Source organism: Rana temporaria, chromosome 1, assembly GCF_905171775.1.
Source record: "Rana temporaria chromosome 1, aRanTem1.1, whole genome shotgun sequence".
NCBI classification, from domain to species: domain Eukaryota; kingdom Metazoa; phylum Chordata; class Amphibia; order Anura; family Ranidae; genus Rana; species Rana temporaria.
The window spans coordinates 415,381,074-415,407,781 of record NC_053489.1 but is presented as its reverse complement, the minus strand read 5'-3'; the positions used below and the strand labels follow the sequence as shown (position 1 = coordinate 415,407,781).

Here is a 26,708-nt window from a genome sequence, read left to right as displayed (position 1 = left end):
GAAACACACTTGCATGCAGGTAGTAATGTGTATCTCTACACTGTGTGCAACAATAGAAACACACAGCCCTATAACCAGGGATGGCAAAGCACTCCCCTGCTCTTCCCTCCCCACTTGCCATTCTTTCTTTCCTTGACCAACTAGTGTTCATATAAGGTCTCCAGACACATTATATGCATATCTTTGTTTGAGATTAGGGATTCACAGAGTAGGTAAGAAGAAGAATGACAGCCGTGTAGAATGCAATACTGAATAACAGAACAGTTTTACTTTAATGCTGGACCCACCAACTACACATACTTGCCTTCCCTTTATCCCTCTGTAGTTTTGCTTGAATGCAGAAAGCAGTTAGAAAGTTAGTCCAGTTGGAGTATGAGCAGCCAACTGCTGGGCACCAGTACTGTGGGACTGAGCATCATACGCTCTGATACATGCAAGAATGCATCATCTGTATTTGCTCCCAGCAACTGAAAAGTAGGGGGAGGGGGGCATTTATTTGCTGCTAGCCAGGCTGCCTTTAAAATGTACTTGTTGCTTTGTCTTGCATGGGCAAGGCACAGGTCTGCTTTAAAGTAGACCCATCATCCTTTCAGGAGTAAAAAAATATTTACACTGTGTATACAGAGTCAGTGGAATAAAAGTCAATCTTCAGAAAAGAAAAAAAAAATGTTACCTTGGTAGTAGGAGACTTTAGAGGGGATATGGCAATTTTATTGGACTCTAGGGATGTCCCAGTGACTGCTCCACTTTCAGTGATAGTAATTTGCTTGGACTGAGTTGCAGAATTAACATGAGAAAGCACCTTGCCTATAAAAGAAAGTAAACATCTTTAAAAGGCTATATTCAGACTGTTGTGCTGCAATTGGTGAAATTCATTCTAAATGGCACCCCTACACACCTTGAAAAAGCACATGCGTTGCAATGTGCCACAACACATAGTAAATCATTACTCATACTGCATGTATTAGGCACCCCATTCAAACTAAAAGATTGCAACACACTTTAAAGTTTATTAGTAATAAACCTGTTATACTTACCTGCTCTGTGCAATAGCATTGCAAAGAGCAGCCCTGATGCTCATCTTCTGGGGCCCCCCACCAGTGCTCATGACTCCTCCTCTCAGTATGCCACCGCTTGCGGGGCTCAATCCTGAGCCAGGCTACCTGTGTCCACAGACAGCGCAGCTTGACCCCGGCTCCTTTGATACAGGATTTGGCTGACCAAAAAGCTCCCACTTCCTCAGCAAAGCCTTGATAGCAGGGAGAGCTACTACAGACAGGTACAACACATTTGATCTAGTGAGGGCTCAGGTAAGTATAAAGGGGGGAGGCGATATTACTGCCTTAACAATTTTACCATAATGCAGGGATTTGCTTTAAAGGTAAAAATCTTTAGGCTTTAGAACCACTTTTATGAGTGGCACAACATGAGTTAATGCGGAGTAACATGGATTAATTTGCATGTGCTAACACACCACTACAGTGTGAATCCGGCCTAAAAAAAGTCAATAACCGTTCAGACATTTTAAAGAGACACATATGTGAACATCCTTATCATTGATGGATGCATATGGCCACCCGTGAGGTTATTTGCTGTGTAGGGTGACTGGTTGCATCACCTTTACTGTTGGAGAGGCCATACTTCTAAAAACAAAAAATGTCTTGATACTGTTTATCTGGACTATATTATTTACTTGGGAATTCCGTTGTTATTTATTACACCAAATGATGGCTATTCGATTATGTTTTGAACTAAACTTATTCCTGCTGTGTAACAAAACCATTTAATTTTTTTTCTTAAATAAAGGGTAAAAAACCGACACAGACGTCAGTGAATTACATGCAAAGATTATTTGAGCATAAAGGTTATTTTTACACTTTACATGGGTTCACATTGCGCCGCGACGGAAGTCGCACGAAAGCCGATCTGACTTTGCCCTGTGACTTCATTGCAACTTCAATGAATGGGATCTGACCTTGAGATGATTGCGACTTGTCCTTTGACCAATCAAAACAATTACTTTGCTTCTGTTATAGAGGAAAACTCATGTTAAATTGATAAAAAAAAGTTTCTGCAGGGGGGGGCTTCCGGATTCCGATAAGCACCCTGCCCACAGACCCCCACAACCACCGCCCAGGTTTGTCACTCGCTCGTTTGCCCCTCCTGATTTGCCAGGCTGCATGCTCAAATAAGGGTTTGCTATGGATTTGGGTGAGGGGGGCCCCCCCACACCATTTTTTTTCCCCCGTAGGGTTCCCCTTTAAGATCCTCAGAGCACAAGTTGCATGTCACAAGTCGGATCAGTTAAGATTATGATCCTACTTGGATGTGACATTCAAATCAATGGGCTGAAATTGCTTCCAAGTCGGACCAAAGTAGTGCAGGAAACTGTTTCAAAGGTGGACTGACACAAGTCGGACCAGTTAAGACGGCTGTCATAGGAAATCATTGATTTTGAAATGTCATGCAACTTGTGCTCTTGAAGTCAGAGCGTATGTTGGACCAGTGTGAACCAACCCTTACGTGTTTGGCAGGATCCATGCTGCATTTTTGTTGAGAAACCGGAGTGAAAAAAAATGCAGGCAAGGAGGTACCCAACTTATGCTTTAATACTGTATGAAGACACAGGCAAAAGGATAGTATCTAGAACTTGAGGCTGGGTTCACACTAGCTGCGACTGTGATCCCTGTTCTCTGTTCTCTATTTCAGTTGCGAAAAAGGTCAGAATTTTTGCCTGAATTCGGACCTGAAACAGAACCAAAAGACACACAGGACCCTTTTCCAGTGCGGGCCGTGGCCGTCCCGGAGCCGTGTGAACAGGCTCCATTGAGAGACGGTCACAGTCTCCTGTCATGCACATTGGATGCAGGGAAAGCAGCATCCAATTCGCATAAGTGTGAACCCAGTTTAAGGCATTGCCTTTCATTTTTTGTTTTAAGATAACATGAATGACATCAACTTGATGCAAACGTCACAATCCAAACTAAATTTCTATCTACTGTATAGTCTACAATTATGTACTTACCGGAAAATCCCTTTTTAGGAGTCCATTGAGGCACACAGAAAGTCTTTGACCTTTAGGCTGCACCTGAGCATTTCAAAGTCGTGCGTTTTTATCGTGTTTTTTGCAGCGATTTTGTTCAGGTTACCAATGTAAAAGGCATAAAAACTCCTGTAATCTGCCCCAAAGAAGCTTGTGTTCTTTTTTGAACTTAGGGTGTTTTTCAAACGGCCTAAGGTTTACTTTCCCATACAGGAGAGTTAAACACCGGCAAATAAAAAAATTGTAGGGTGTCGCAAGTTAACCCTCCCACAAGTATCGAGAGCATAATAGAAATACTCTGAGGGGTGGGACCTGCTTACCTGAAAGGACTCTAAGAAAAAGGATTTTATGGTGAGTGCAAAAATCCGATTTTCTTTTTCATCCATTAAGGGACAAAGAGGTCTTTAACCACTTCAATACCAGACACTTTCACCCCCTTCCTGCCCAGACCAATTTTCAGCGCCGTCACAGTTTGAATGACAATTGCACGGCCATGCAACACTGTACCCATATGACATTTTCATATATATTTTTTTCAAATAGTGTTCTGTTCTTTTGGTGGTATTTAAACACCACTTTTGCAAATAAATAGCCTTTCTTCATAAATTTAGGCCAAAATATATTCTGCTACATTTCTTTGTTGAAAACAACCAAAAGCTGTGTTTATTGGTCTGTAGCAAAGTCCACAAACTAGTTTATACATATCTGAAAAATCGATCAATCTTGATGTACTGATACTTCATCTAATTTCTTGAGGCTCGAAAAACGACAGTACAGTACAAATATCCCCCTAATGACCCCTCTTGGAAAGTAGACAGTCCAAGGTATTTAGAAAGTCATGGTGAGTGAACGTGTTTTTTTTTTTTAAACAGAGCATCATCATATATCATTACTGTTGTGACAATGATCAGGGACACTGTGATAATTATAATTACAATAGTTTTTTCATACTAATATTTATCTTTTAGTACATGTTTCTCTTTTTTACACACTGTGACCAGAGCAATACAGTTTTATCATAGTAACACTATACTACTTTGGGGAGGTAATCAGGATTTTTTTTTCACAATACATTTGCTTATAACAGTGATAATCACTGTTATAAGCAATCTTTTTTTCTAAACAAAATCCATTTCTTTAGTGTGTACTATTGTGATTAGCAGCAAATTTGCTACAGCTGTACAGATGGGCTGTGTCTGCGCCACATGATTACTATTAGGGTTGTCCCGATACCGATACTAGTATCGGTATCGGGACCGATACCAAGTATTTGCGGGAGTACTCGTACTCCCGCAAATACCCCCGACACCAAAATAGAATACTTTCCCCCCCCCCCCCGCCGCAAGCGCCGAACGAATCCCGCCGCTAAAGCCGCATCTCGCCGCATCCCTGCTTGGTTACCATGGGCGGGGAAGATTACAGCATTCATTTGAATAGCTGTAGTCTTTCCCGCGGCGCAGCGTAGAGACACTCCCCTTGCTCGGGTGAACTGTCCAATCCCGAGCAAGGGGGAGTGTCTATACGCAGCGTGAGAGACTACAGCTATTCAAAGCTGTGATGTCGCGGCAGCATGTACGGTAAGGGGGGGACATGGCTGATTTTTTTGGGGGGGGGGACATGGCTGGTATGGGGAGGACATTGCTGCATATGGGGGGGGGGGACATGGCTGGTATGGGGAGGACATTGCTGCACATGGGGGGGGGGACATGGCTGGTATGGGGAGGACATTGCTGCACATGGGGGGGGACATGGCTGGTATGGGGAGGACATTGCTGCACATGGGGGGGGGACATGGCTGGTATGGGGAGGACATTGCTGCACATGGGGGGGGGGACATGGCTGGTATGGGGAGGACATTGCTGCATATGGGGGGGGGACATGGCTGGTATGGGGAGGACATTGCTGCATATGGGGGGGACATGGCTGGTATGGGGAGGACATTGCTGCATATGGGGGGGGACATGGCTGGTATGGGGAGGACATTGCTGCATATGGGGGGGGCATGGCTGGTATGGGGAGGACATTGCTGCACATGGGGGGGGACATGGCTGGTATGGGGAGGACATTGCTGCACATGGGGGGGGACATGGCTGGTATGGGGAGGACATTGCTGCACATGGGGGGGGACATGGCTGGTATGGGGAGGACATTGCTGCATATGGGGGGGGAATGGCTGGTATGGGGAGGACATTGCTGCACATGGGGGGGGACATGGCTGGTATGGGGAGGACATTGCTGCATATGGGGGGGGACATGGCTGGTATGGGGAGGACATTGCTGCATATGGGGGGGGCATGGCTGGTATGGGGAGGACATTGCTGCATATGGGGGGGGGACATGGCTGGTATGGGGAGGACATTGCTGCATATGGGGGGGGGGACATGGCTGGTATGGGGAGGACATTGCTGCACATGGGGGGGGACATGGCTGGTATGGGGAGGACATTGCTGCACATGGGGGGGGACATGGCTGGTATGGGGAGGACATTGCTGCACATGGGGGGGGACATGGCTGGTATGGGGAGGACATTGCTGCATATGGGGGGGGACATGGCTGGTATGGGGAGGACATTGCTGCATATGGGGGGGGACATGGCTGCATATATGGGGGGGACATGGCTGCATTTGTGGGGGGACATGGCTGCATGTGGGGACACATTTAAAAAAAGTATCGGTATTCGGTATCGGCGACTACTTGAAAAGAAGTATCGGTACTTGTACTCAGTCCTAAAAAAGTGGTATCGGGACAACACTAATTACTATGACCAATCACAGAGATCAACACAATAGAACACAGTGGTATGAATGAAAGCTATTCATTGTGTACAATTGTCATGCGATTGGTCACAGTGATCACATAATAGCGGCAGGATACAACGGGTGACATTGGGCACTCGCAAGGCGTGATCCTGGGAGAACGTCATATGACATCCACCTAAGATGGGAGAGCCTCCGCTCGGCTGTCACATGACAATGGGCCGGGTGGGACTCAGTTAAGGCGGCCACACACGGTTCAAATTTCGAAAGAATTTTCTTTCGAAAATCGTATCAAAGAATTTTCGTACGAATTTCGCACCTTTAGTGGGCTGCAGCAACAGCCGATTTTTGTCCGGCAAACAAACTTGAGGAATCAGACATGTTGGAAATGTTTTGAAAAACAAATGATTTTCTGATCAATGATGGGAGAATCGTGCGAGAAATGTAATAGAAAAAAAATGTGCAAGAAAATAATATTCATGGAAAGAAAAGAATATTCCCAGCAACAAAAATTATTTTCTGTAGCAACATCAAGGTTTGGTCGGCCGAATTTCGAAAATCAATGGTGGCATCATCGGATCACAAAAATAAATAAAAAATAAATGACTTTCTGATTTTGAAAAGAAAATTAGTTCGAAATTTGACCGTGTATGGCCTGCTTTAATCTAGAAATCCAAAAGCTGCATGATAAATCGTTATTTCGATTATTTTCCCTGTTGCGATCTTGATCCCGATTCTTTCTATGCAGAGAATTCTCTCTGCTCTGAAGTCCACAGCCATCAAAACATTCTTTAGCAGTGGAACCAAGTCTAAACATTGTAACAATTTGTGTGTAAATGAGGAAAGTTTAACCACTTAAAACACTAAAAGTTAAAATCATTTTTTTTTTGCTAGGAAATTACTTAGAACTAGAGGTCGACTGATATGGGGTTTTCTCTGGCCGATATTTAGAAATCACGGCGGCAGATATATAATGCAGATTTTTTGGGCCAATATGTTAGGCCGATTTTTTTCCCTACTCATCTCATAAAATATAACAGTTTCCCACTGGGGAGTTTTTCCAGGCGCTTTTGGGCTAAAAATAGCACATGTAAAAGGGGCTCCCCTGCAGTCTGTGTGAAAGCCTGTTGCTTTCACACTGAGGCGATGCGGTGGCAGGACATTAAAAAAAAAGTGCTGCAAGCAGCATCTTTGGAGTGGTGAATACCGTTCCTCCACCACTCCTGCCCATTGAAATTAGCTAACTTTTCTGTTTATTTTTTTTTTTTTTTTATTCATTAAAAAGTTTTTTTTTTTTCAAAAAAAATGTGTTTGAAAGACCGCTGCGCAAATACCGTGTAATATAAAATATGGCAACAACTGCCATTTTATTCCCTAGGGTGGAAAAAAAAAATCAATGATTTAAAAAAAAAAAAAATGGAATAATAATAATAATAATAATAATAATAATAAAAAAAAAAGGCTTTTTTGATTTAAATTAGTTTTTTTTTGGATTTTTATTACATTTATTTTAATAAAATGCTTTTGGAGTGGAAATCTATCTAAAGATAGTTTTCTATTTAAAATATATTAAGAATTTTGTTTATTCAGCATGAAATGGAGCTTAGTTATGTAGCATGAACAACCACAATATACAGGGATATACAACATAGGTTGGACTTGATGGACTTATCAACCTCGACCTACTATGTAACTATGTAGCATGAGGCTGTATATTCTGCAATATTTACATTTTTGGTAAACTCATTCAATGAATCCAAGCTCTGCAAGTTGAGATGACATGCACTGCATCAATGTCGCACAATGTCACAGTAACCATGAGATAAAACAAAGTTTAGGAATATTCTTTTATCCCATCCCATTGTTTTGCAAATCTTTGTACACTAAAAACTGTATGATTGAATCGGTTCTGATATCGCCGTTTTACTAACTTGACAGCTTATTATTCTAAATAGGAAACCTTCATTTTGTTTGCAAAATTTTAACCACTTACAGACCTCCTGCTGTCTTTATACGCCACTACTTTGAAGAGGAATACTGTTATGGTAGCAGCTAGCTACCATAACCCAGTATCCTCTTCAAGAGCGGGCGGTCGGGTTTCAGATAAAAGTGGTCTCTGCGGCAGATTCACAGCGAGATCACTTATCGGTGGCGGGACAGGGCCCCCTCCAGTGCACTCCACCACTTACCAGAGCCGCTGGCAGCGGCGGAGGCGATCGGATCCTTCTCCCTGTTGGGTATGGAGATGAGCGAGTGAGTGAGTGAGGGGGAAGATGGCCCCCCATCCGTCTCCATACTATTGCAGGGCGGAAGCAACGTCAAAACATCACTTCCGCCAATAGCTCTTAAAAAGGGATTTTTTTTTTTAAAGAACTTTTTTTTAATTGCATTTTTGTGTAAATATGAGATTTGAGGTCTTTTTGACCCCAGATCTCATATTTAAGAGGTCCCGTCATGCTTTTTTTCTATTACAAGGGATGTTTACATTACTTGTAAAAGGAATAAAAGAGACACAATTTCTTTTTTTTTTTTTTTTAAAGTGTAAAAATAAATAAGGAAAGAAAAAATACATTTTAACGCGCACTGTCCAGCCGAGCTCACGTGCAGAAGCAAATGCATAGGCGAGTATCGCCTGCATATAAAAACAGTGGGCCAGATTCACAGAAGTATGCCGGCGTATCTACTGATACACCGGCGTACTTTCAAATTTGCCGCGTCGTATCTTTAGTTTGAATCCTCAAACCAAGATACGACGGCTTCTGGCTTTGATCCGACAGGCCTACGGCTTCGGATCGTAGGTGCAATACTTCGGTGCCCGCTGGGTGGAGTTTGCGTCGTTTTCCGCGTCGGGTATGCTAATTCGCTTTTTCCGTCGATCCACGAAGGTACGCGCGGCCGTCGCATTCTCTTATGTCGTCGCTAGTCGGCTTTTCCCGGCGTATAGTTAAAGCTGCTATTTTGTGGCGTATAGATAGACTTGCCATGTTAAAGTATGGCCGTCGTTCCCGCGTCGAATTTTGAATTTTTTTGTGTTTGTAAGACCGTTGCGCAAATACGGTGTGACAGAAAGTAATGCAACAACCGCCATTGTATTCTCTAGTGTTATAAAAAAATATATATAATGTTTGGGGGTTCTAAGTACTTTTCTACGGTAGCAAAAAAATAAAAAATGATTTTAACACCAAATCTCAGAAAGAGGCTTGGTCCTTCAGTGGTTAAAGATTTTAACTACCAGCTAGAAAAAGTCCTTACACTTAAAGAGCACTGCCATTTCAGATCCATCAAGGCAGCGCCTGTTAGCGTGCATTCACTCACCTGCTGCCGCCACATCCCTCACATTGTTGTGTCACTGCCGCATCACCCGCAGTCCCATTGAAGGGAATGAGACTCTTGGTAAGTCAACAGCAGGTCAGAGATGACAGTTGCTCTTAAAAAATTATGATTTAAATTGAGTCGCTTTAAATCAAGCCTTTTTACTAGCAATTTAAATCAGGATTTAAAAATCGACTTGATTTATATCAAATCCACCCTGTAAAATATACTTTTAAATTTCCTTTAAAACAAGATGATGCAACACAAACAGATGCAGGGAAGGCTACTGGTCTTTACCTGCAAACACAGATGATACTTGGGTAGTCTGCCCAGGCTTGCTGTTCAACGGTTTTGCAATGATCAGTTTGGTAATAACAGCACCAGAAGACGAAACAGGAACTTTCTTAGCAATCTGAAAAACAATAAATTGCCTATGATACGAGCCCATTTGATATTGAACATTAAGGAGGAACTTCACCATTCACCCCCCATTCAGCCCACCAGCTTATTTTATGCTAGGTTCTGCATGGTTCAAATGCTCGCCCACCCGGCGGATGCAGCATTGTCCTGCTGAAATCCATTTCTCTACAGCCACCACTCGAGGCCCGCACTGCCATTCTCTCCTGTGACATAATCTGGAGGATGCCAGCTCTACCGGGTTTATGTACTGCTTCCCAATGACATGCCAGTAGGCACACTCCCTCCTCCTTTAATAAATGGAATGATGTGCAGTGCTCCCAATGCCTCCTGAGATATGTACTTTATTTAACAGCGACACTAAACAATATCCTTATTTTTCAAAAATAATACATACACATCCACTACTTAATAGCCCTGTAATCTATTTATCATGAAATTGTTTCTTACTGTACTTTTCTGCCTCCTTGTAACATCCTCCATGAGCTCCTCTTCTTTTCCCCCTCACTTCCCTTTGTTTGAAAGAAGCAATGCAAATAAGCTGCAATAATGTGCACGGTTCATTACACACACTACAAATCCCATAGTCCACAGCCATCTTTGCACTTATGTACAGTGAAACCAGAGACGAAAGAACACAGCCACCCTCTAACAGGAAGTCAGATCACAGGAGCGAAAAAAGAAAAATAAGTTTGAAGATTTGGAGGGAGCTGAGAACAATAGAGGGTATTTTTTTGCTTTAAGACTACATACTTGAATAAAATATATTTGTTTTTAAAAATCGAGTTTAGTGTCACTTTAAGCAAAGCGGTCGATATCCGTGGGTAAGCTGGTCTGAAGAGGACTACAAATTATTAAATGTTTCCAACATTTGGCCACCAGAAGGGTAGGTAAGTTTAATTACTATGATTTTAGGGAAGAACTTTTAGTAGAAGATTTTTGTGTGCGGTTCTGACTCTTAATCCATGCCTCAACCCTACAATATACAAACATCAAAAGCAGAACCAAATACATTTTGTATTAACACCCTCAGTTTTTAAGACATTACCTAAAAAGGCAAAAGGAACTTATTTATGAAGGCAAAATAATTAAACTAGCTGATTATCCTAGGTGAAGCTATAGGCATCGCTGGCAAGATTTGGGCCACTTAGGGCACAATGATGCAAACCTATCACCGTTAGCACTTTTACATATGGGTTTTAGTAGAAAGACCAAAGAACACAAAGCTTTTCTGGTATGTAGTGATGGTCTTACTTAAAAAAGAGTCCCGCCCATCCCGCTACACACATACTGTAGCTGCTGACTTTTAACATTGGGACACGTACCTGTCCGAGTCCAGCGATGTCGGTACCACAGCCGATGTATACATCGGCTGGTCGAGTGCAGCCCCCACCATTGCTTTCAGCTTCACGGCCGGGTTCCCTACTGCGCATGAGCGAAGCACGCTGAGCTCTCTCACTGGCCCGGCAGAAGGAGAGGGAGGAGGGGGGCCGAGCTGATAACGTACTTTGCTGTGGTCCCCATCCCCCCTTCCCCCTGAAAGGTGGCAAATGTGGGTGGAACTCCACTTTAAAACTACTTTCATACTGGGGCGGGGGGCGTTAGTGATAAAGCGCTGCTAATTCTGGTGACGCTTTACCGCTGTTACAGTGGCACTTTTAACCCCAACTAGCGGCCGAATAAAGGGTTAAAACTGCCAGTAAAACACTGCTGCGAAAGTGCTTTGCAGGCTCTTTGGCAGCTGTGCCCATTGACTTCAATGGCAGGGGCGCTGTATACACCACTCCTGCACCGCCCAAAAGATGCTGCTTGCAGGACTTTTTCTAACGTCCTGCAAGCGCACCGTCCCAGTGTGAAAGCACTCGTGCTCTCACACTGGGGCTGCAGGGGATGCATTTTTCAGGTGCTATTTTTAACCCAAAAGCACCTGAAAATTGTCCCTGTGTGAAGAGAAGTATGAGGTTAACTTTTTTCCAGAACCATACTTCCCTAGTTGGATGCTGCATCTATCTCCCGATGCCTCCAAGACCGAGTGATCTAACACCGCAGTGTCCCGATATATCATGGTCAGCAGAGGGGAGAGTAAAAAATGGCAGGATCAGCCAGGTTATACAGGGGGGCAAATGACAGCACAAGCACTGTGTTGTAAAACATACTTTAAGGTAACAGGATCAATTTATTTGTATTTATTTTTTGAGTTAAACACTTTAAACCTCAAACAGCAAGTGGGAAGGTCTTTGCAATTTTAGAAGCTCTGAAATATCCAAGGCTGGAGACAGCATGCTGATTCTCCAGATGTAGTACGTACAGCATTAACAAGGGCCAAATCGGTCTAATAGCAGGAGAGAGACTGGGGGGGCTCTGAGATGGCCACTTTGATCAGTCCAAGGGCCTCTTCTAGGGCCACAGGGATCTCAAACATGGACTCTGCAAGGAGAGGTGCAAGAGCATGTCACTGGAATTATTAGGAGAGTTTGGGTTGGGATCAGCCACTGTAGCATGACCATCTCTTCTGTGTCTAGGCAAGGCCTCTGATACTCAGGAACTCAGGCAACAGAAGTTTTGTCAGCCCTACTGCTGGGCTTCTAGGGCAACATCTGCACATACTTTGCATGGGTTTCCTCTGGGTACATTGGCTTCATCCCACATTCCAAAGACAAGCTAGTAGGTTAATTAACTGCAGTCTTAATTGGCCTAAGTATGTGTATGTATGTGAGATAGGAAGCTTGGACCCCGATTTCCTTGAGGGCAGGGACTAATGTGAATGTATAGTGTGTGTGTGTGTGGGGGGGGGGGGGGGGGGGAGAACAGAGCTTGCCCAGCACTCCACCTAGCAGATAGTGTCAGTGTTCAATGCCTCAACATAAACGCCTTTCATAGTAAAACTGGCAGTAGAATCAATTTAAAAAGCTGTCCATTGGTGCAGAGACTGAGGTATCTCCTGGTGCTTAGCCTAACCAGCTTACTTAGGGAATGAGGCTTCAGAGACAGGGCAAGCATTGAGGTAATGTTGGTAATTATGAACCTGAAAAGCAGTACATGGCTAACTTGTTACCAGAACAAAAGTGCCCATAGTGGAACCCAGAGCTCACAGGTCACTTCCAGACTGGCCCTGTAACATCCAGTCCAACAGAGTCCAGGTACGACACTCTAAAGCTAGCCCGAAGAAAGACCAATCCAGAAAGCTATCATATAGAGGCCCGCTCAAGCATCAATATAGCATGGATTCTTGAATGAGGAGAAATAACTTCAGACAATTCTAAAAAAAAAAAAAAAAAAAAAAAATGTATTTTTCCCTAGAATGTTTGTACTCCTGTAGGCAGCAGTATAAAATCGACAACGTATGACTTTCTCCGTTCCTCAATAAACGAGAAAGAAATACTTTAAATTATTTATATATATTTTACCTGTACATTCTGTACTTGTTGTGTCTGGAGAACAGAAGACTTGGAAGTGGAAGTAATGAGTTGAGCAGACGTTAATGAGGACATGCCCAGTACAGGCTTCATATCAGAACGGCTTCCAATAGTAACCAACTTGATCTGCTGTGGTGCCCCCTTGCCATCTACATGCTGGAGAGGAGTGACTTTCTGGGTACCCGACATCTGATTTTGAGGAATCAGTACAATGGGATGGCTTGACTTCCCTATAGTTGTTACGATCAGCTTTTCCTGCTTCACAAATCTATTACCAGAGGTGATGTCAGAAGCCTTATTAAGAAGCACTTGTCCAGACAATTGTGTCCCCAGTTTATGTATGCCACTTTGTAGAACAGTTTTCATAGCTGTAGCTGAAGGTCCTGGGCTGGGTTTTGAAGCAACGCTTACTACGGCCAGATGGCTGGCATGATTACTAGTGGTTGGAACAGTTTCCTTAGGAAAAGACGTACTAACACATTCTCCACTGCTATTTACTTCTACTATTTCCTCCAGTTCTGTTTCCATAGGCACCTCTTCTGCAATGGGAGAGGAAATTGTAATGGCTTCAATGTCATCATCCATGTCTCACTTTCTAAGATGAGAAAGAAAGGTTTCTATTAGTATCCAAAGTTTTAGGCCAGACAAAACTCCACCCCTCCTTTACTTTATCACTTGAGATGGAAAAAAAAAAAGACAGCAATATTTGTTGTGTGAAATACATATTAATGCAATTATGAATACTTACAATGGTCAGCTTCAAGAAAAAAAAAAAAAAAGTGCATGACATACATATTCAGTCAAGTTCTGAATTTGTTACAAATAAAAATTATTTTGTGTTTATATATTTCTTTCACAGTCTCCTGTACAGCAGACTAAGGCCCCTTTCATACATGCGGACCGTACGTCCGCATTTTCATCCATCCGTTTGCGGATGAAAAAGGGACATACATTGGTCCCTATGTGATTGCGGGTGTCAGCGGATAAACATCCACTGACACCCGTAATCGTCCGCCTCCGCAAAGATCCGATTTTGCAGATGCAACAAAACACCTTTTTTTCCCCTTCCGTCTGCGGATCAAATGAACACGGACATACGGTCCGTGTTCATCCGTTCCCCCCATAGGGGAGAGCGGAGAAAAGACAGGGCGGTCCCTGCACAGTGTGGGGAGACCGCCCTGTCATCCGCCGGCTCAGCGGGGATCAACTGATCCGCCCCGTGTGAAAGGGGCCTTAAAGTGGTATTACACCCAAAACCTTGGATGTAGTGACTGCATTAGTTACCTTTTTTTTTCTTTTTTCACCTGGTGATCCAAGTAGTAAGCCTGTTATTTTCCTTTAACCACTTGCTTACTGGGCACATATACCCCCCTCCTGCCCAGGTGAAATTTCAGCTTTCGGCACTGCGTCGCTTTAACTAACAATTGCGCGGTCGTGCGACGTGGCTCCCAATTTGATCGCCTCTGCGGTTTTTATTGTTTGCGCTATAAACAAAAAAGAGCAACAATTTTGAAAAAAATACAATATTTTTTACTTGTTGCTATAATAAATATCCCAATTAAAAAAAAAAAAAAAAAAAATTTTCCTCAGTTTAGGCCGATACGTATTCTTCTACATATTTTTGGTAAAAAAAAAAAATCGCAATAAGCGACTGGTTTGCGCAAAAGTTATAGCGCCTACAAAATAGGGGACAGAATTATTTTTTTTATTATTATTTATTTTTTTACTAGAAATGGCGGCGATCTGCGATTTTTATTGGAACTGCGACGTTATGGCGGACACATCGGACACTTTTGACGCCATTCACATTTATACTGCGATCAGTGCTATAAATATGCACTAATTACTGTATAAATGTGACTGGCAGGGAAGGGGTTAACACTAGGGGGTGAGGAAGGGGTTAAATGTGTACCCTAATTAGTGTTCTAACTGTGGGGGAAGGGGGGTGACTGGGGGGGGGGTGACCGATCTATGTCCCTATGTACAAGGGACACAGATCGGTCTCCTCTCTCCCTGACAGGACGCTGTCTCTGTAAAACGGCAATATGAGATGATCTCATATGTTTACATATGAGATCATCTCTCATTGGCCGCACAGATCGCATCGCAAACGGCCACTCTGATTGGCCGTTTGCGGCGATCTGTGATTGGCTGTGTCCAAGGGACACGGGCAGCACAGCAGTTCCCCGCTGCGCGCTCTGGAGTGTGCGCGGTGAACGCGCAAAGGGGCGGACGTAAATTGACGTCCACTTGGATTTCGGATCCGCGCTGTAGCCGTCATTTGACTATAGCGCGGATCCCAAGCGGTTAACTGACCAAGCTTTCCAGCAAACATGGCAGTTAGGTGGTTGAGATTGACCATTTACTATGGACAGGGGTCTATGAATAGTCAGCTTTTATTCAATTATGTAAAGCCTCTTACACACGATCAGACTTTCTGCAGACAAAGCCACAGACTTTTGTCCGAAGGGTGCAGGTTTGAATACAAGAAAGGGCTGGGACAGCCGCACTCCAAAAAAACTTCTCCATTTATTAAAAATGGATCACAAAATACATGCCACGGCCAAAAACAGAACAAAAAACTGACGCGTTTCGCACTGTATCTCAGTGCTATGAATAAGCACTGAGATACAGTGCGAAACGCGTCAGTTTTTGGTTCTGTTTTTGGCCGTGGCATGTATTTTGTGATCCATTTTTAATAAAAGGAGAAGTTTTTTTGGAGTGCGGCTGTCCCAGCCCTTTCTTGTATTCAAACCTGCATCCTGATTGCATTGCCTGCACCCTAGGCTCGGACCACAGGAACTTGATTATCTGGTTCTCTTTGAGCGGTTACCCTTTCTCTATCTTACTTCGGATTTTGTCCCAAGGGTGTTGGCAGTGAACTTGTATTGCATACAAACGGCAAAGAATTGTCGGTCAACAAACACAAAACTATGTTTTTTCAGCTCTTTAGCGCCACCCTTTGGGCTACTTCTGCTAATGTTGTGTTATGGTGAGCATTGCTTCCGATCATGTGTATTTGTACTGTGGCCTTGTGTGACGGACTTGTGTACACATGCTCAGATAATTCGACAACACACATTTGTTGGTAGAAAATCCGACAACAATTTATCCGATGGAGCGTACAAACGATCGGATTATCCGACAACAGCCTGTCATCACAAAATTCCCGTCTGATTATCCAATCATGTGTATGGGCCTAAAGAGCCTGCAAACAACACAGAGCTTCAAGTGAAGTAGCGCAATTTCAAAGTAGCATCAATGTGAACCAAAGCTAAGGCTTGGTTCACACTGCCGCGACTTGGGATCCGACTTGTGAGACTCCAAGCTGCGCGACATGTGAAATCCCATTTTAGTCAAAGAGAGCTGTCTTAATTATCACTACTGAAATCAATCCAACTTTAGAAAATGTTCCTGTACTACTTCAAGGGCAACATCTTTCTGACTTGTGCCCATAGACTTTAAAGGAGTTCTCTGACCTAAAAGTTTTAACCCCCGCTGTGCCCGGGCTGTAAAAAAATAGAAAATAAACTGTCACTTACCTGCCTACGATCCCCCGTTGTTCCGATATCGCCGTCCCGTTCTCCGGTCCCGGTCTCTTCCGCTTCCTGTGTGTCGGTGACTCATAGTGCGCTCAGCCTATCAGTGGCCGCGACGGGACATTGCTGCGGCCGCTGATAGGCTGAGCGCACTATGAGTCACCGACACACAGGAAGCGGAAGGGGCCCGGGACCGGAGAACGGGACGGCGATATCGGAACAACGGGGGATCGTAGGCAGGTAAGTGACAGTTTATTTTCTATTTTTTTACAGCCCGGGCACAGCGGGGGTTAAAACTTTTAGGTCAGAGAACTCCTTTAATGAAAGTTGCCTCCAAGAGTGGGATCCTTATCGATGTGATTTGGATCCAAAATTACAGGAAGATTACCCAGGCATTGCCTGGCAAAGTTGTGCTGACTTTCATGTCGTCGCAGTGTAAAACGACCTCTCTTCTCTACTCTGTAGATCCTGAAGTTCAGGTTAATTTGTTTAATTTCTACAGTACACTTTATACTGTATTTTGTATTGCTGTAATCATTTTTATATGAATAAATGATTGTGGCGCAAATCATCTGAGTTTGCATTATTTCTAATGGGGAAATTCACTTCGATATACAAGTGCTTTGGATTACAAGCACATTTCGGAATGAGCTTTGCTTGCAATCCAAGGTTTTACTGCATTATATTGCAGCTTATCATTTCTTAGATGTGATGGCTGCGTTGGTTTTCTTTATTTTCACCTGGTAATCTACTCAGCAAGTCTGTTATTTTTCAAAAGAACAAGCGCTCTTGCAAATGTAGTATTTACAGTGATGAGACAAATCATTTACTACTGATAGGGGCGAGTACACCCACTCTTATTTATGTAAAACTTTTATCCCAAAAGGAAAAAAAAAAAATATGTTTGCTTTAACTGCTTATAAAGTGTAAGCTGGAGTTTGGCTTCAATTTTATAGTGTATTTAAATTTGCTATTACAGGGCTCAAAATTTCAAGTCCTGAGCTACTAGCCAGGCCTCAAGGGTTAGTCGCCACCAGTTTCCCCGCCAAACCCCTACCCCGTCAACCCCTAATTACGCCCCCATAAACTATCTCATGAAATGACACAAAGCAGGGTTCCACCCACAATTTTTATTTTTTAAAGTCAGCAGCTACAAACACTAGCTGTTGACCTTTAATAAGGACACTTACCTGTCCTAGGCACCTGCGATGTCGGCCCCCCCGATCCCGGCAGCTCCCTGCAGCGCAATCCTTACTGAGGGAAACAGGCAGTGGAGCCTTGCAGCTTGCAGTCTCGCAGCACTTTTGTGAATGGGCGGCTGCTTTGTGGGATACACACAGTCCCCAGAAGGCAGCGCGCCCCATTTACCAGAAGACACCGCAAGGAAATCGAGGAAGAAGACCTGTCGCGGACTAGGAAAAGGCAGATTAGGCACATTCGCATAGCAACCGCCATTTCTGGTAAGTAAAACTATTTTTTTTTCTATTTTTTTGTAGGTTTTTGGTGAATTTTAATTTTAATTTTAAGGTGGAACTCCACTTTAAATGTTTCATGCAAAATAAAGTTATAAAAATAAATATTAAAAACAACTTTATTATCCGTGCCCAAAAATGCAGCCTGCCCGTGTTCACCAAATGCAGCCTGTGTCTGCCAGTACAGAGGGAGAGAGCCGCCGCCTGGTTGATCAGAGGGTGGGGAACATAACAGCCTTCATTTCAAAACTGTGTTCCCCGCCGCGCGCAGTCATATACAGCCCCTCCCCCTTGTCCGGGGAACTTAGACAGATCAGCCGTCACAGGATTGGACGGGTTATCTATCAAAGTGCCCGGACAATGAGGAGGGGCTTGTATATGACAGCGCATGGCGGGGAACACACAGCTACAGGCATACCCCACTTTTAAGTACACAATGGGACCAGAGCATGTATGTAAAATGTACTTAAAGTGAAACAATACCTTTTTTCACTTCTAGGGGATAGTGGGGGGTCATGGGCTGTAGTGGGGGTGTCAGGAGCTGTAGTTGATGTCTCAGGGGCTGTAGTGGGGGTGTCAGGGGCACACTGGAACAGGGCAGGGCTATGCTCTCGGAGCTTCAGCTCCTTCTACTGCGGCTGCAAAATGTCTGTACAGTACTTGTAAGGCACTTTACATACACCTGCGGGTATGTCCTTACTCGCGAGTGTATGTAAAGTGAATGTACTTAAAGCGGGGTATGCCTGTATTGAAATGAAAGCTGTTATGTTCCCTACACTTTGATCAACCAGTAAGGATGAGCTCCGGCGTGTTCGCAAACCCCATGTGTAGAGCCTGTCAGGAAGTCGGCACGGTGCTGCGCTAATCACAGGCAGCGAGACATTGTCCCGATGCACGGCTGCAGAGATTGGGAAAGGTCTCACTGCCTGTGATTAGCGCAGCGCCGACTTCCTGGCGGGCTCTGCAAACACGCCGGAGCTCATCCTTAACCAGGCGGCTGCTCTCCTCTTTCTTCCCCTCCGATCACTGAGTGAACAGCTCCCATACAAGCCAGGCTGCTGGCAGTGACAAAAAAAAAAAAAAAAAACACAACACAGTCAGAGACTAGGTACCTATTACAAACTGTTAAGCCTTGTCCACACGAGTGTACTACAGCTTGCGCCAGGAGTCCTGTTTACTTGCAAGGAGATGCAGAAGTGTTTAGTGTATCCCTGCGCAGGCAATCCCATTGAAGTCAACTGGGAAGCAGTGGCTACACAGACACAGCTGCTGCACTGCATTTGACATATATGCAGGTGCATGGCCTCCAAAAACCTTGGCTTGCATCGGTGCAACTTGACAGTTCAAAGTCACATGACAAGCTGCACCCCATTTTGCGCCACAAGAACCTTTCAAATTGTTGGGACTCGTTGCATCAACTTTGAAAAGAGTTCCTGTACCATTTCTGTGCGACTTGCATTAACATCTGCTGAATGAAGTGACACAGGATGTCAGCCGCACATGAAATCGCACTAAAAGTTTGCTTTGAAGTCGCATAAAACTTTAAAGGAGCTCTGGTGTAAACCAAGGCTAACTCAGTGTGCGGTCGGCGCTGGACGTCAAATTGGGAGCAGCAGCTGTGTTAGTACAGTTGATACGTCCCAATTGACGTGAATGGGACCACCTGCGCAGGGATGCACAGATCATGGGTAAACATGACATTTGCATGGGAGTACGCTTTTGTGAACATGACAACTATTACGGGTCTCTTAAAAAATAAATCAATGCTCTCACTCCTGACTGTTGTGACCCTAGGGCTGCACTTCAATAGATAGCAGGCTGAGCATCAAGACTGTCACCAATCTACAAAACTGCTTATCTGTATACTTTGTTGAGGTCAGTAACTCTGTGTGTACTGAAATCAAAACATCACACTGGCAGCCAGGGAACTAGCATTCTCAAAACCAGAGGTTAGCAACGGCAGCCTGTGCTTGGCGTTCTCATAACAGATCCCCTTTATGTCAGCCTGCTTTACTAAGGCACTGGTTCACATAGAGTGAACACTTTTGTCAGTTTAATAAAGATTTTATTTATACAGATCAGTACACTGGAAACAGACAAAAAAAATTGAGGGGTTCATTTACGTTCAAAAGTGGAATAGTTGCCCCCCATCAACATGCTAGTTCTCCCAAAGTCTATGCCATCTAATAACTTCCATGCCCCCTGTTATTTTGCATGCCAGGCTGTGCACATATACCCCCCCCCCCCCCCATAACAATTCATGGCTACTTACAGTTTCCCTCACATAATGCACCTCAGTAACGTGCCCTCTCACTCCATGCATACACTTACACTCTATAAGCTCATACCATTCATGCCCGCCACACTCTGCCCACTTATCACCAACCTACCCCCCAGCCTGTGCCCTCTCCTCATAAACATGTTCCCTGCCACTACTACCCCTTTATTCCGACTCCTCCGCTCACTAATTGCCCCCCGCAGGACAAACCTGCTGTGGAGCAGCTGCGAGCTGACTGAAGACTTCCCGGGCTCTGCTCAGATCACGGGACGACAAGCTCCGCCTCCTTCCCCTTCTACTTCCTGGAGGAGAAGTCTCTTCTCGCGAGACTTTCGCTGTTTCCGTAATTGGGAGGGCGGCTGTTACGTCAGGCGGGCTTTGGGTTACTGAGGGGAATACTACTAGCAGTCCGGGGAACCGAACGACATATGTATGTGTGGTGTGCGAGTTTATTATCAGTACTATGGAGCTGTGTATAGGACGGCAGTGATCTCTGCGGGAAGCGACAGCTCTCCGGCCATGTGTTCTAGTTTGCTAGAAGAACTTCGCTTCGTATTGTCTTGTTATACTTATAGGTTTAAGATTTACTAAAACTGGAGACTGCAAAATCTGGAGCAGCGCTGCACAGGAACCAATCAGCTTCCAGGTTTTATTAGAAAGGCCTAATTGAACAAGCTGAAGTTAGAAGCTGATTGGTTACCATGTAGAGTTGCACCAAATTCTGGGTGCTCCAGTTTTAGTACACTGCTCAAAAAAATGTAAGGAACACTTTAAAAACATATCAGATCTCAACGGCAAAAATCTCATGGCACATCATTTGATGGAAATGAAAATTATCCACCTACAGAGGGCTGAATTCAAAGACACCCCGAAAATCAAAGTGAAAAAACTATGCAGCAAGCCAGTCCATTTTGCTGAAATTTCATTGCAACAACTCAAATTGGTCCTCAGTAGTTTGTATGGCCCCCAAGTGCTTGTATGCATGCCTGAAAACATCAGGGCATGCTCCTAATGAAACGACGGATAGTGTCCTGGGGTATTTCCTCCCAGATCTGGACCAGAGCATCACTGAGCCCCTGAACAGACTGAGGTGCAACCTGGCGGCACCGGATGGACCGAAACACAATGTCCCAGAGGTGTTCTTTTGGATTTAGGTCAGGTGAGCATGGGGGCCATTCAATGGTATCAATTTCTTCATCCTCCAGGAACTGGCTGCATGCTCTCGCCACATGAGGCCGGGCATTGTCGTGCACCAGGAGGAACCCAGGACCCACTGCACCAGCGTAGGGTCTGACAATGGGTTCAAGGATTTTATCCCGATACCTAATGGCAGTCAGGGTGCCATTGTGTAGCATATAGTGGCGAGTGCTTCCGCGCTAATATGAATCCTTAATAATCAATATCTCAAACAAAATGTATACAGTGCAGCAAAACCTAGCAGTGTTTACCATACACAAAAACAGGAATCAAAATAGTGAAAGTGATTCTGCGCAACGTATCTCACATCGCAGTGACACACAAAATTTAAAACACAAAAAAAGTGAAACACGATACAAATCAAAATATAAAATAGAAATAAAAATAAATAAATGAATGCTCAGTGCAGTATCAGTGATATAAGAGAGATAATTGTGTAGCATGTAGAGGTCTGTGCGTCCCTCCATGGATATGCCTCCCAAGACCATCAAAGACCCATCACCAAACCGGTCATGCTGAAAGAGGTTACACGCAGCATAAAATTCTCTGCGGCTTCTCCAGACCCTTTCACGTCTGTCACATATGCTCAGGGTGAACCTGCTCTCATCTGTGAAAAGCATGGGGCACCAGTGGCGGACCTGCCAATTCTGGTGTTCAATAGAAAATGCCAATCGAGCTCCACAGTGTCCGGCAGTGAGAACACTAGAGGACCTCAGGCCACCCCCATGAAGACTGTTTCTGATTGTTTGGTCAAAGACATTCACACCAGTGGCCTGCTGGAGGTCATTTTGTAGGGCTCTGGCAGTGCTCATCCTGTTCCTCCTTGCACAAAGGAGCAGATGCTCAATGCTAAGGAGAGCTGTCTGCACATGCTATAGGAGTTGTTGGAGACTGAGATTGCTACAGGTTGCTGCTAGACATGTGCAATTTGTTTTGTTCCAAATTCGCTTTTCGATGTAATTCGGAAATATTTGAATTAACAAAAACCCATTTAACACGTTCTTCCAAAAATAAGAATGAACATTCAAAAGAACAATCTGAAAATCCGAAATAATAACTTTTAAATTATGGGTATTGGCATTTCCTTTCAAGTTTGGCTGTTAGTGAACGTAACGAATACGAAGTTCTGAATTATCTGACATAATGAATGCCGCATCTAAGGCCACTTTATACACTGAAAGCGCCTGCCGTTTGCGGTAAATGGGTTAAAAGCCCCCGTGTAGTGGCACTTCGGAAGTGCTGCCCATTCATTGTAATGGACAGGGCTGTTTTGGGAGAGTTGCATAGAGCGCTTCCAAACTGCCCCAAAAATGCTGCTTGCAGGACTTTTCCGAACGTCCCGCAAAGGCACCACCCGAGTGTAAAAGCCCCAAATGTAACTGCCTCCATGTGAAAGGGGTCTAAAAGAATGGAACGTAAAAAAAAAAATTTATCATTATTAATTTGTTATGTTCCATTCGTTTAGCTGCGGAATTCGTTATTTCAGATAAATTTGACGTTCATTAACAGCTACATTTCAAAGGAAATTCCAATACTTATAATTTAACTATTTGTCAAAGGGAGGACGTCATATGACGTCCTCCACTTTGTGCGGTGATATCTGAATGATGCCTGCAGCTACAGGCATCATTCAGATATCGCCGTCTTCAGCCGCCGATTCAGTTGGCAGGGACCCCCTCTAACTGGCTGAACCCACCCCCCGAAGTTCTTCACATGAGCCGTAATGTGGATCTGAAGAGGCAGGGGGAAAAGGGGAAAAACAAGAACACAAACTTGAGTGGGGGCGAGAACCCTTGTCCAGTACTTCTTAAATGAGAGTAAGCCAGATAAAATAGACATGCAGCTTATTTGTAAAAGCGCTGGTCTGGCAAAATGACAATGTCACCATCTACCGTCGTAGAGGTGACCGAAAATACCTGGTCTTCTCTCCCAGGGGACTTCAGTACAACCCGGTCACTATAAATGTGCAGGCCCCAGCTCCACTCTTGGTGACAGCATTCAAACCGGGGGTTCAGATAGGACAAATTCAGGTCCGCACCCTTGATGATGCGGGGTACCTTCAGGTGTGACCAAATGGCTTCATGGCACCATGTCTCCCGTTCTTGGTCTACTTGGTGCAAGAGGGAAGGTGGCACGTAGGGGTACTCGTACCCATGGCCGGCAGCAACCTTCTGAATTACCAGGCACTGCAGCCTGGCCAAATTAGGCAATGTGCGTGGGTCACCGTGCCCCGGCAGAACTATAGCGTCCAGTGCCCTTTTCAGGGTGGGCATGGGGGTGGTGAGAGAAAGAACAGGGACAGACTCAACGACTCCCCAGGTCACCTGCGGGACGTCCATGGACGAAACTTGGGACCCACGCGATGAGATCCGGCCGGAGCGTTTCTTCCTCCGGGTAGTGTAGGGGCCACGGAATCCTCCGAACCCTTGTTGCTCTGGAAATCTCGGCTCACATAGATGATCCTGGAGGTCGCCGTCATCGGATAGAGAGTCAAAGTCAGAGGAGTTTAGCTCCTCCGCAGGTAGATAGCCGCAGGGCTTGGCTGTAGGATCTCTTGGCCAGTCCGGTAGGGAGCGCTGGGCAGGTAGGCCTCGACCGCGGCTGCGGGAGGTTTGAACAGGGCCCTCCTATGGAGGCACGCCACACAGAGACCGCGGTAGAGGTAGTGGCCTCAGTTTGTGTACTGGTCGGAGGGTCATCTTCGTCTGGTTCGTCGATAGGGCTTACCTCCGGTGAGCGGGATTGCGAGGTAGCAGTTCGAAGAGTGAGGGTTGACGATACCGAGATGACCTCTGGATTTTGGACCTCCGGCTCCACGATTTCCACCAACGGTGAGAGCTCTGGCCATATGGCCTCCTCCTCCGCGGTGACGACTCCGGTCAGGTAGTTCACCCGGTACTCCCGAGGAGCTCTGGCGGGTGATTTCACAACAACAAGTAGGCCCGGCATTTATGGCACCGAGCGAACGGCAGGATCCGTACTGATAGCTCCTCGCAACGAGGGCAGGACAAGGCCAAAGTCTCCGATCCTCCACTTGACAGTAGGACAAACTGTCCCTCAGTGGACATCCGAATGTCGTGTCCGTCACTGGTACTCCAGGCGAGGCGAGCATGCTGGAGACTCCCGGTGAAGTTGCAGGGGGTCTCATTCACTGGGAAAGAGCACGCGGTAGCGAAGCAGCAGACATCACGCACGTGGTCTCTCTCTTTCTCGCTGGTGGGCGTTGATCTGCTGAATTGGCGCAAAGACTCTGCTATACGTCTCACGCAGGGGTGGGTGACTCCTCCCACTTGAGAACTTGCCTAGACACGTTTCAGGCGCGTGCTCCGCTGCACGTACGCCCAGGCTTTAGCTGCTTGAGGTTAAAGGGTCACTAAAGGAAAAAAAATATTTTTGCTGAAATTACTGTTTACAGGGTATAGAGACATAATAGTTAACTGATTCCTTTTAAAAATGATTAAAAATAGATAAAAAACAATCATATAATGTACCTACAGTTTAGTTTAGTTTTTGCCGTTGTTTCCTGGTTCTCTGATGTACAGAGCCAATAGAGGGCAGTGATACTTTGTCTAAAACCCCTCAGCACCAATCCAGTTTCGTTTTACAAACAGTAATCATACCTCCTTGATTAGTCACCACAGTGAGAAATCTCCCAGTACTGTGGAGATCAGGAAACAGACAACCAGGAAGTGTCCAGAACAGAGAGGAATTACAGCAACATCAAAGCAAAAAGCGAACAATGAGGACATGAAACCAGGACTGCAGTAAGGTAAAGGAAGCTATTTAGCTAAAAAAAAAAATCCTTTAGTGACCCTTTAACTCCCTTCAATACACGACACTCTTTGCTCTCAATAAATCGTTTACTCACAATTTCCGTTGCCAGAGGTAACAGCCGAATCCCGAAAGAGCACCCACGTGTAGCGCTACCCCCGGAGGAGCAGCTGATTAGATTTGGGATTGGCGTGTTTAAGTTACCTCTTCACTGTGTCTAGGGGTGATGGTAGTGCTGAGAGCAATAACAGAATGTCCAGGACCGTTGGTTGGCGTTTTCAAATACTTTATTTTCCCGGTCGAACACGACCAACATGTAAACTTGAGGTAGACAGGATAGGTTGGTGAAGGAAGAGCAACTTCACAGTATCAGGTCATGGATAGTAAAGGCAATCCTGCCCTTTAGCAATGGTATTTGTGTACGTCTCCACTCCCTTCGGAGTGGGTGAAGTGCCCCTGGACAGACCCCTTTCACAGGCCTGGCAGCCAGAGTGCCACTTAAAGCTTCTGGGAGGAACAAGCCTCTGCCACCGACTTGGCTCTAATTAAATTAGGATGTTAGGTGAGACCCCTGCCACAGGCCTAGTGCTGAAATTGTGAACATTAGAGCGAATCCTCCCAGTATGTTCCTTTGGGGTTACCGACTGACAGGTTGAATGTGACCTGTCAATGTCCGGTGACCCAGATCCCCGATGGTTCATTCAAGCCCTGTTGGATCACCTGCCTCCGGGTTCGGTGCCGCACCTGGAACCAGGAACCCGCGAAGAACCCCGAACAACACCCTCCGCCACAGAAATACTCCTCCCCAGCATGCCCCGCGAGGGAAAACTCCTCCAATTGGCTGCTGGGAAAAAGCGGCTCCGCCTGGACCCCTCTGGCGCCACCTGCCGCCCAGAGATGAGACTGCATCTCTGGGGCACAGACTGACCCACTAGACCAGGGATAAGCAATTAGCGGACCTCCAGCTGTTGCCAAACTACAAGTCCCATCATGCCTCTGCCTCTGGGTGTCATGCTTGATGCTGTCAGAGTCTCGCTATGCCTCATGGGACTTGTAGTTTGGCAACATCTGGAGGTCCGCTAATTGCTTATCCCTGCACTAGACAAATCCAGATTTGGCGACAGCCAAATTTGTCAAATCAAAGAATGAGAGTAACATAACTCTCTCATCCTCCCACTAAATTTAAGCATAGCACCTGTACGAAAGTACACAGGCGCTACAGGTATATCCCTATAGACAGCGGACATCATCCGAATTGGCTGAAAGCAATACCGAAAGGACAATTCTTGAGAATGAGGCGCAACTGTTCACATCTTGAATATTTCGAATCACAAGCCATGGTTCTGAAAAAACAGTGCCCTAAACATCAGACTAGGAGAACACCTGTCTAGGATACGTAGTGGTTTTACTAAACACAGTGGGCCAGATCCTCAAAAGAGATACGCAGACTTAACTGCTGTTCAGTCTGTGTCTAACTTTGGAAACGATCCTCAAAAGGCTTTTTCCA

General features: G+C 45.1%; 1 protein-coding gene across 2 annotated transcripts in view; it reads right to left on the bottom strand.

Moving 5' to 3' along the window:
- LIN54 (lin-54 DREAM MuvB core complex component) overlaps positions 1-20,528 on the bottom strand; it is an 85,161-nt gene extending 64,633 nt beyond the window's left edge. For both annotated transcript variants that reach the window (XM_040324816.1, XM_040324825.1), the window contains exons 1-4: positions 20,444-20,528; positions 12,936-13,539; positions 9,409-9,523; positions 674-807 (exon numbers count right to left, since the gene is read on the bottom strand). In XM_040324816.1, the coding sequence (XP_040180750.1) occupies positions 674-807; positions 9,409-9,523; positions 12,936-13,529 (843 nt within the window). In that variant the 5' untranslated portion in view covers positions 13,530-13,539; positions 20,444-20,528. The remainder of the gene's footprint in view (positions 1-673; positions 808-9,408; positions 9,524-12,935; positions 13,540-20,443) is intronic.
- Positions 20,529-26,708: the final 6,180 nt, after the last annotated feature.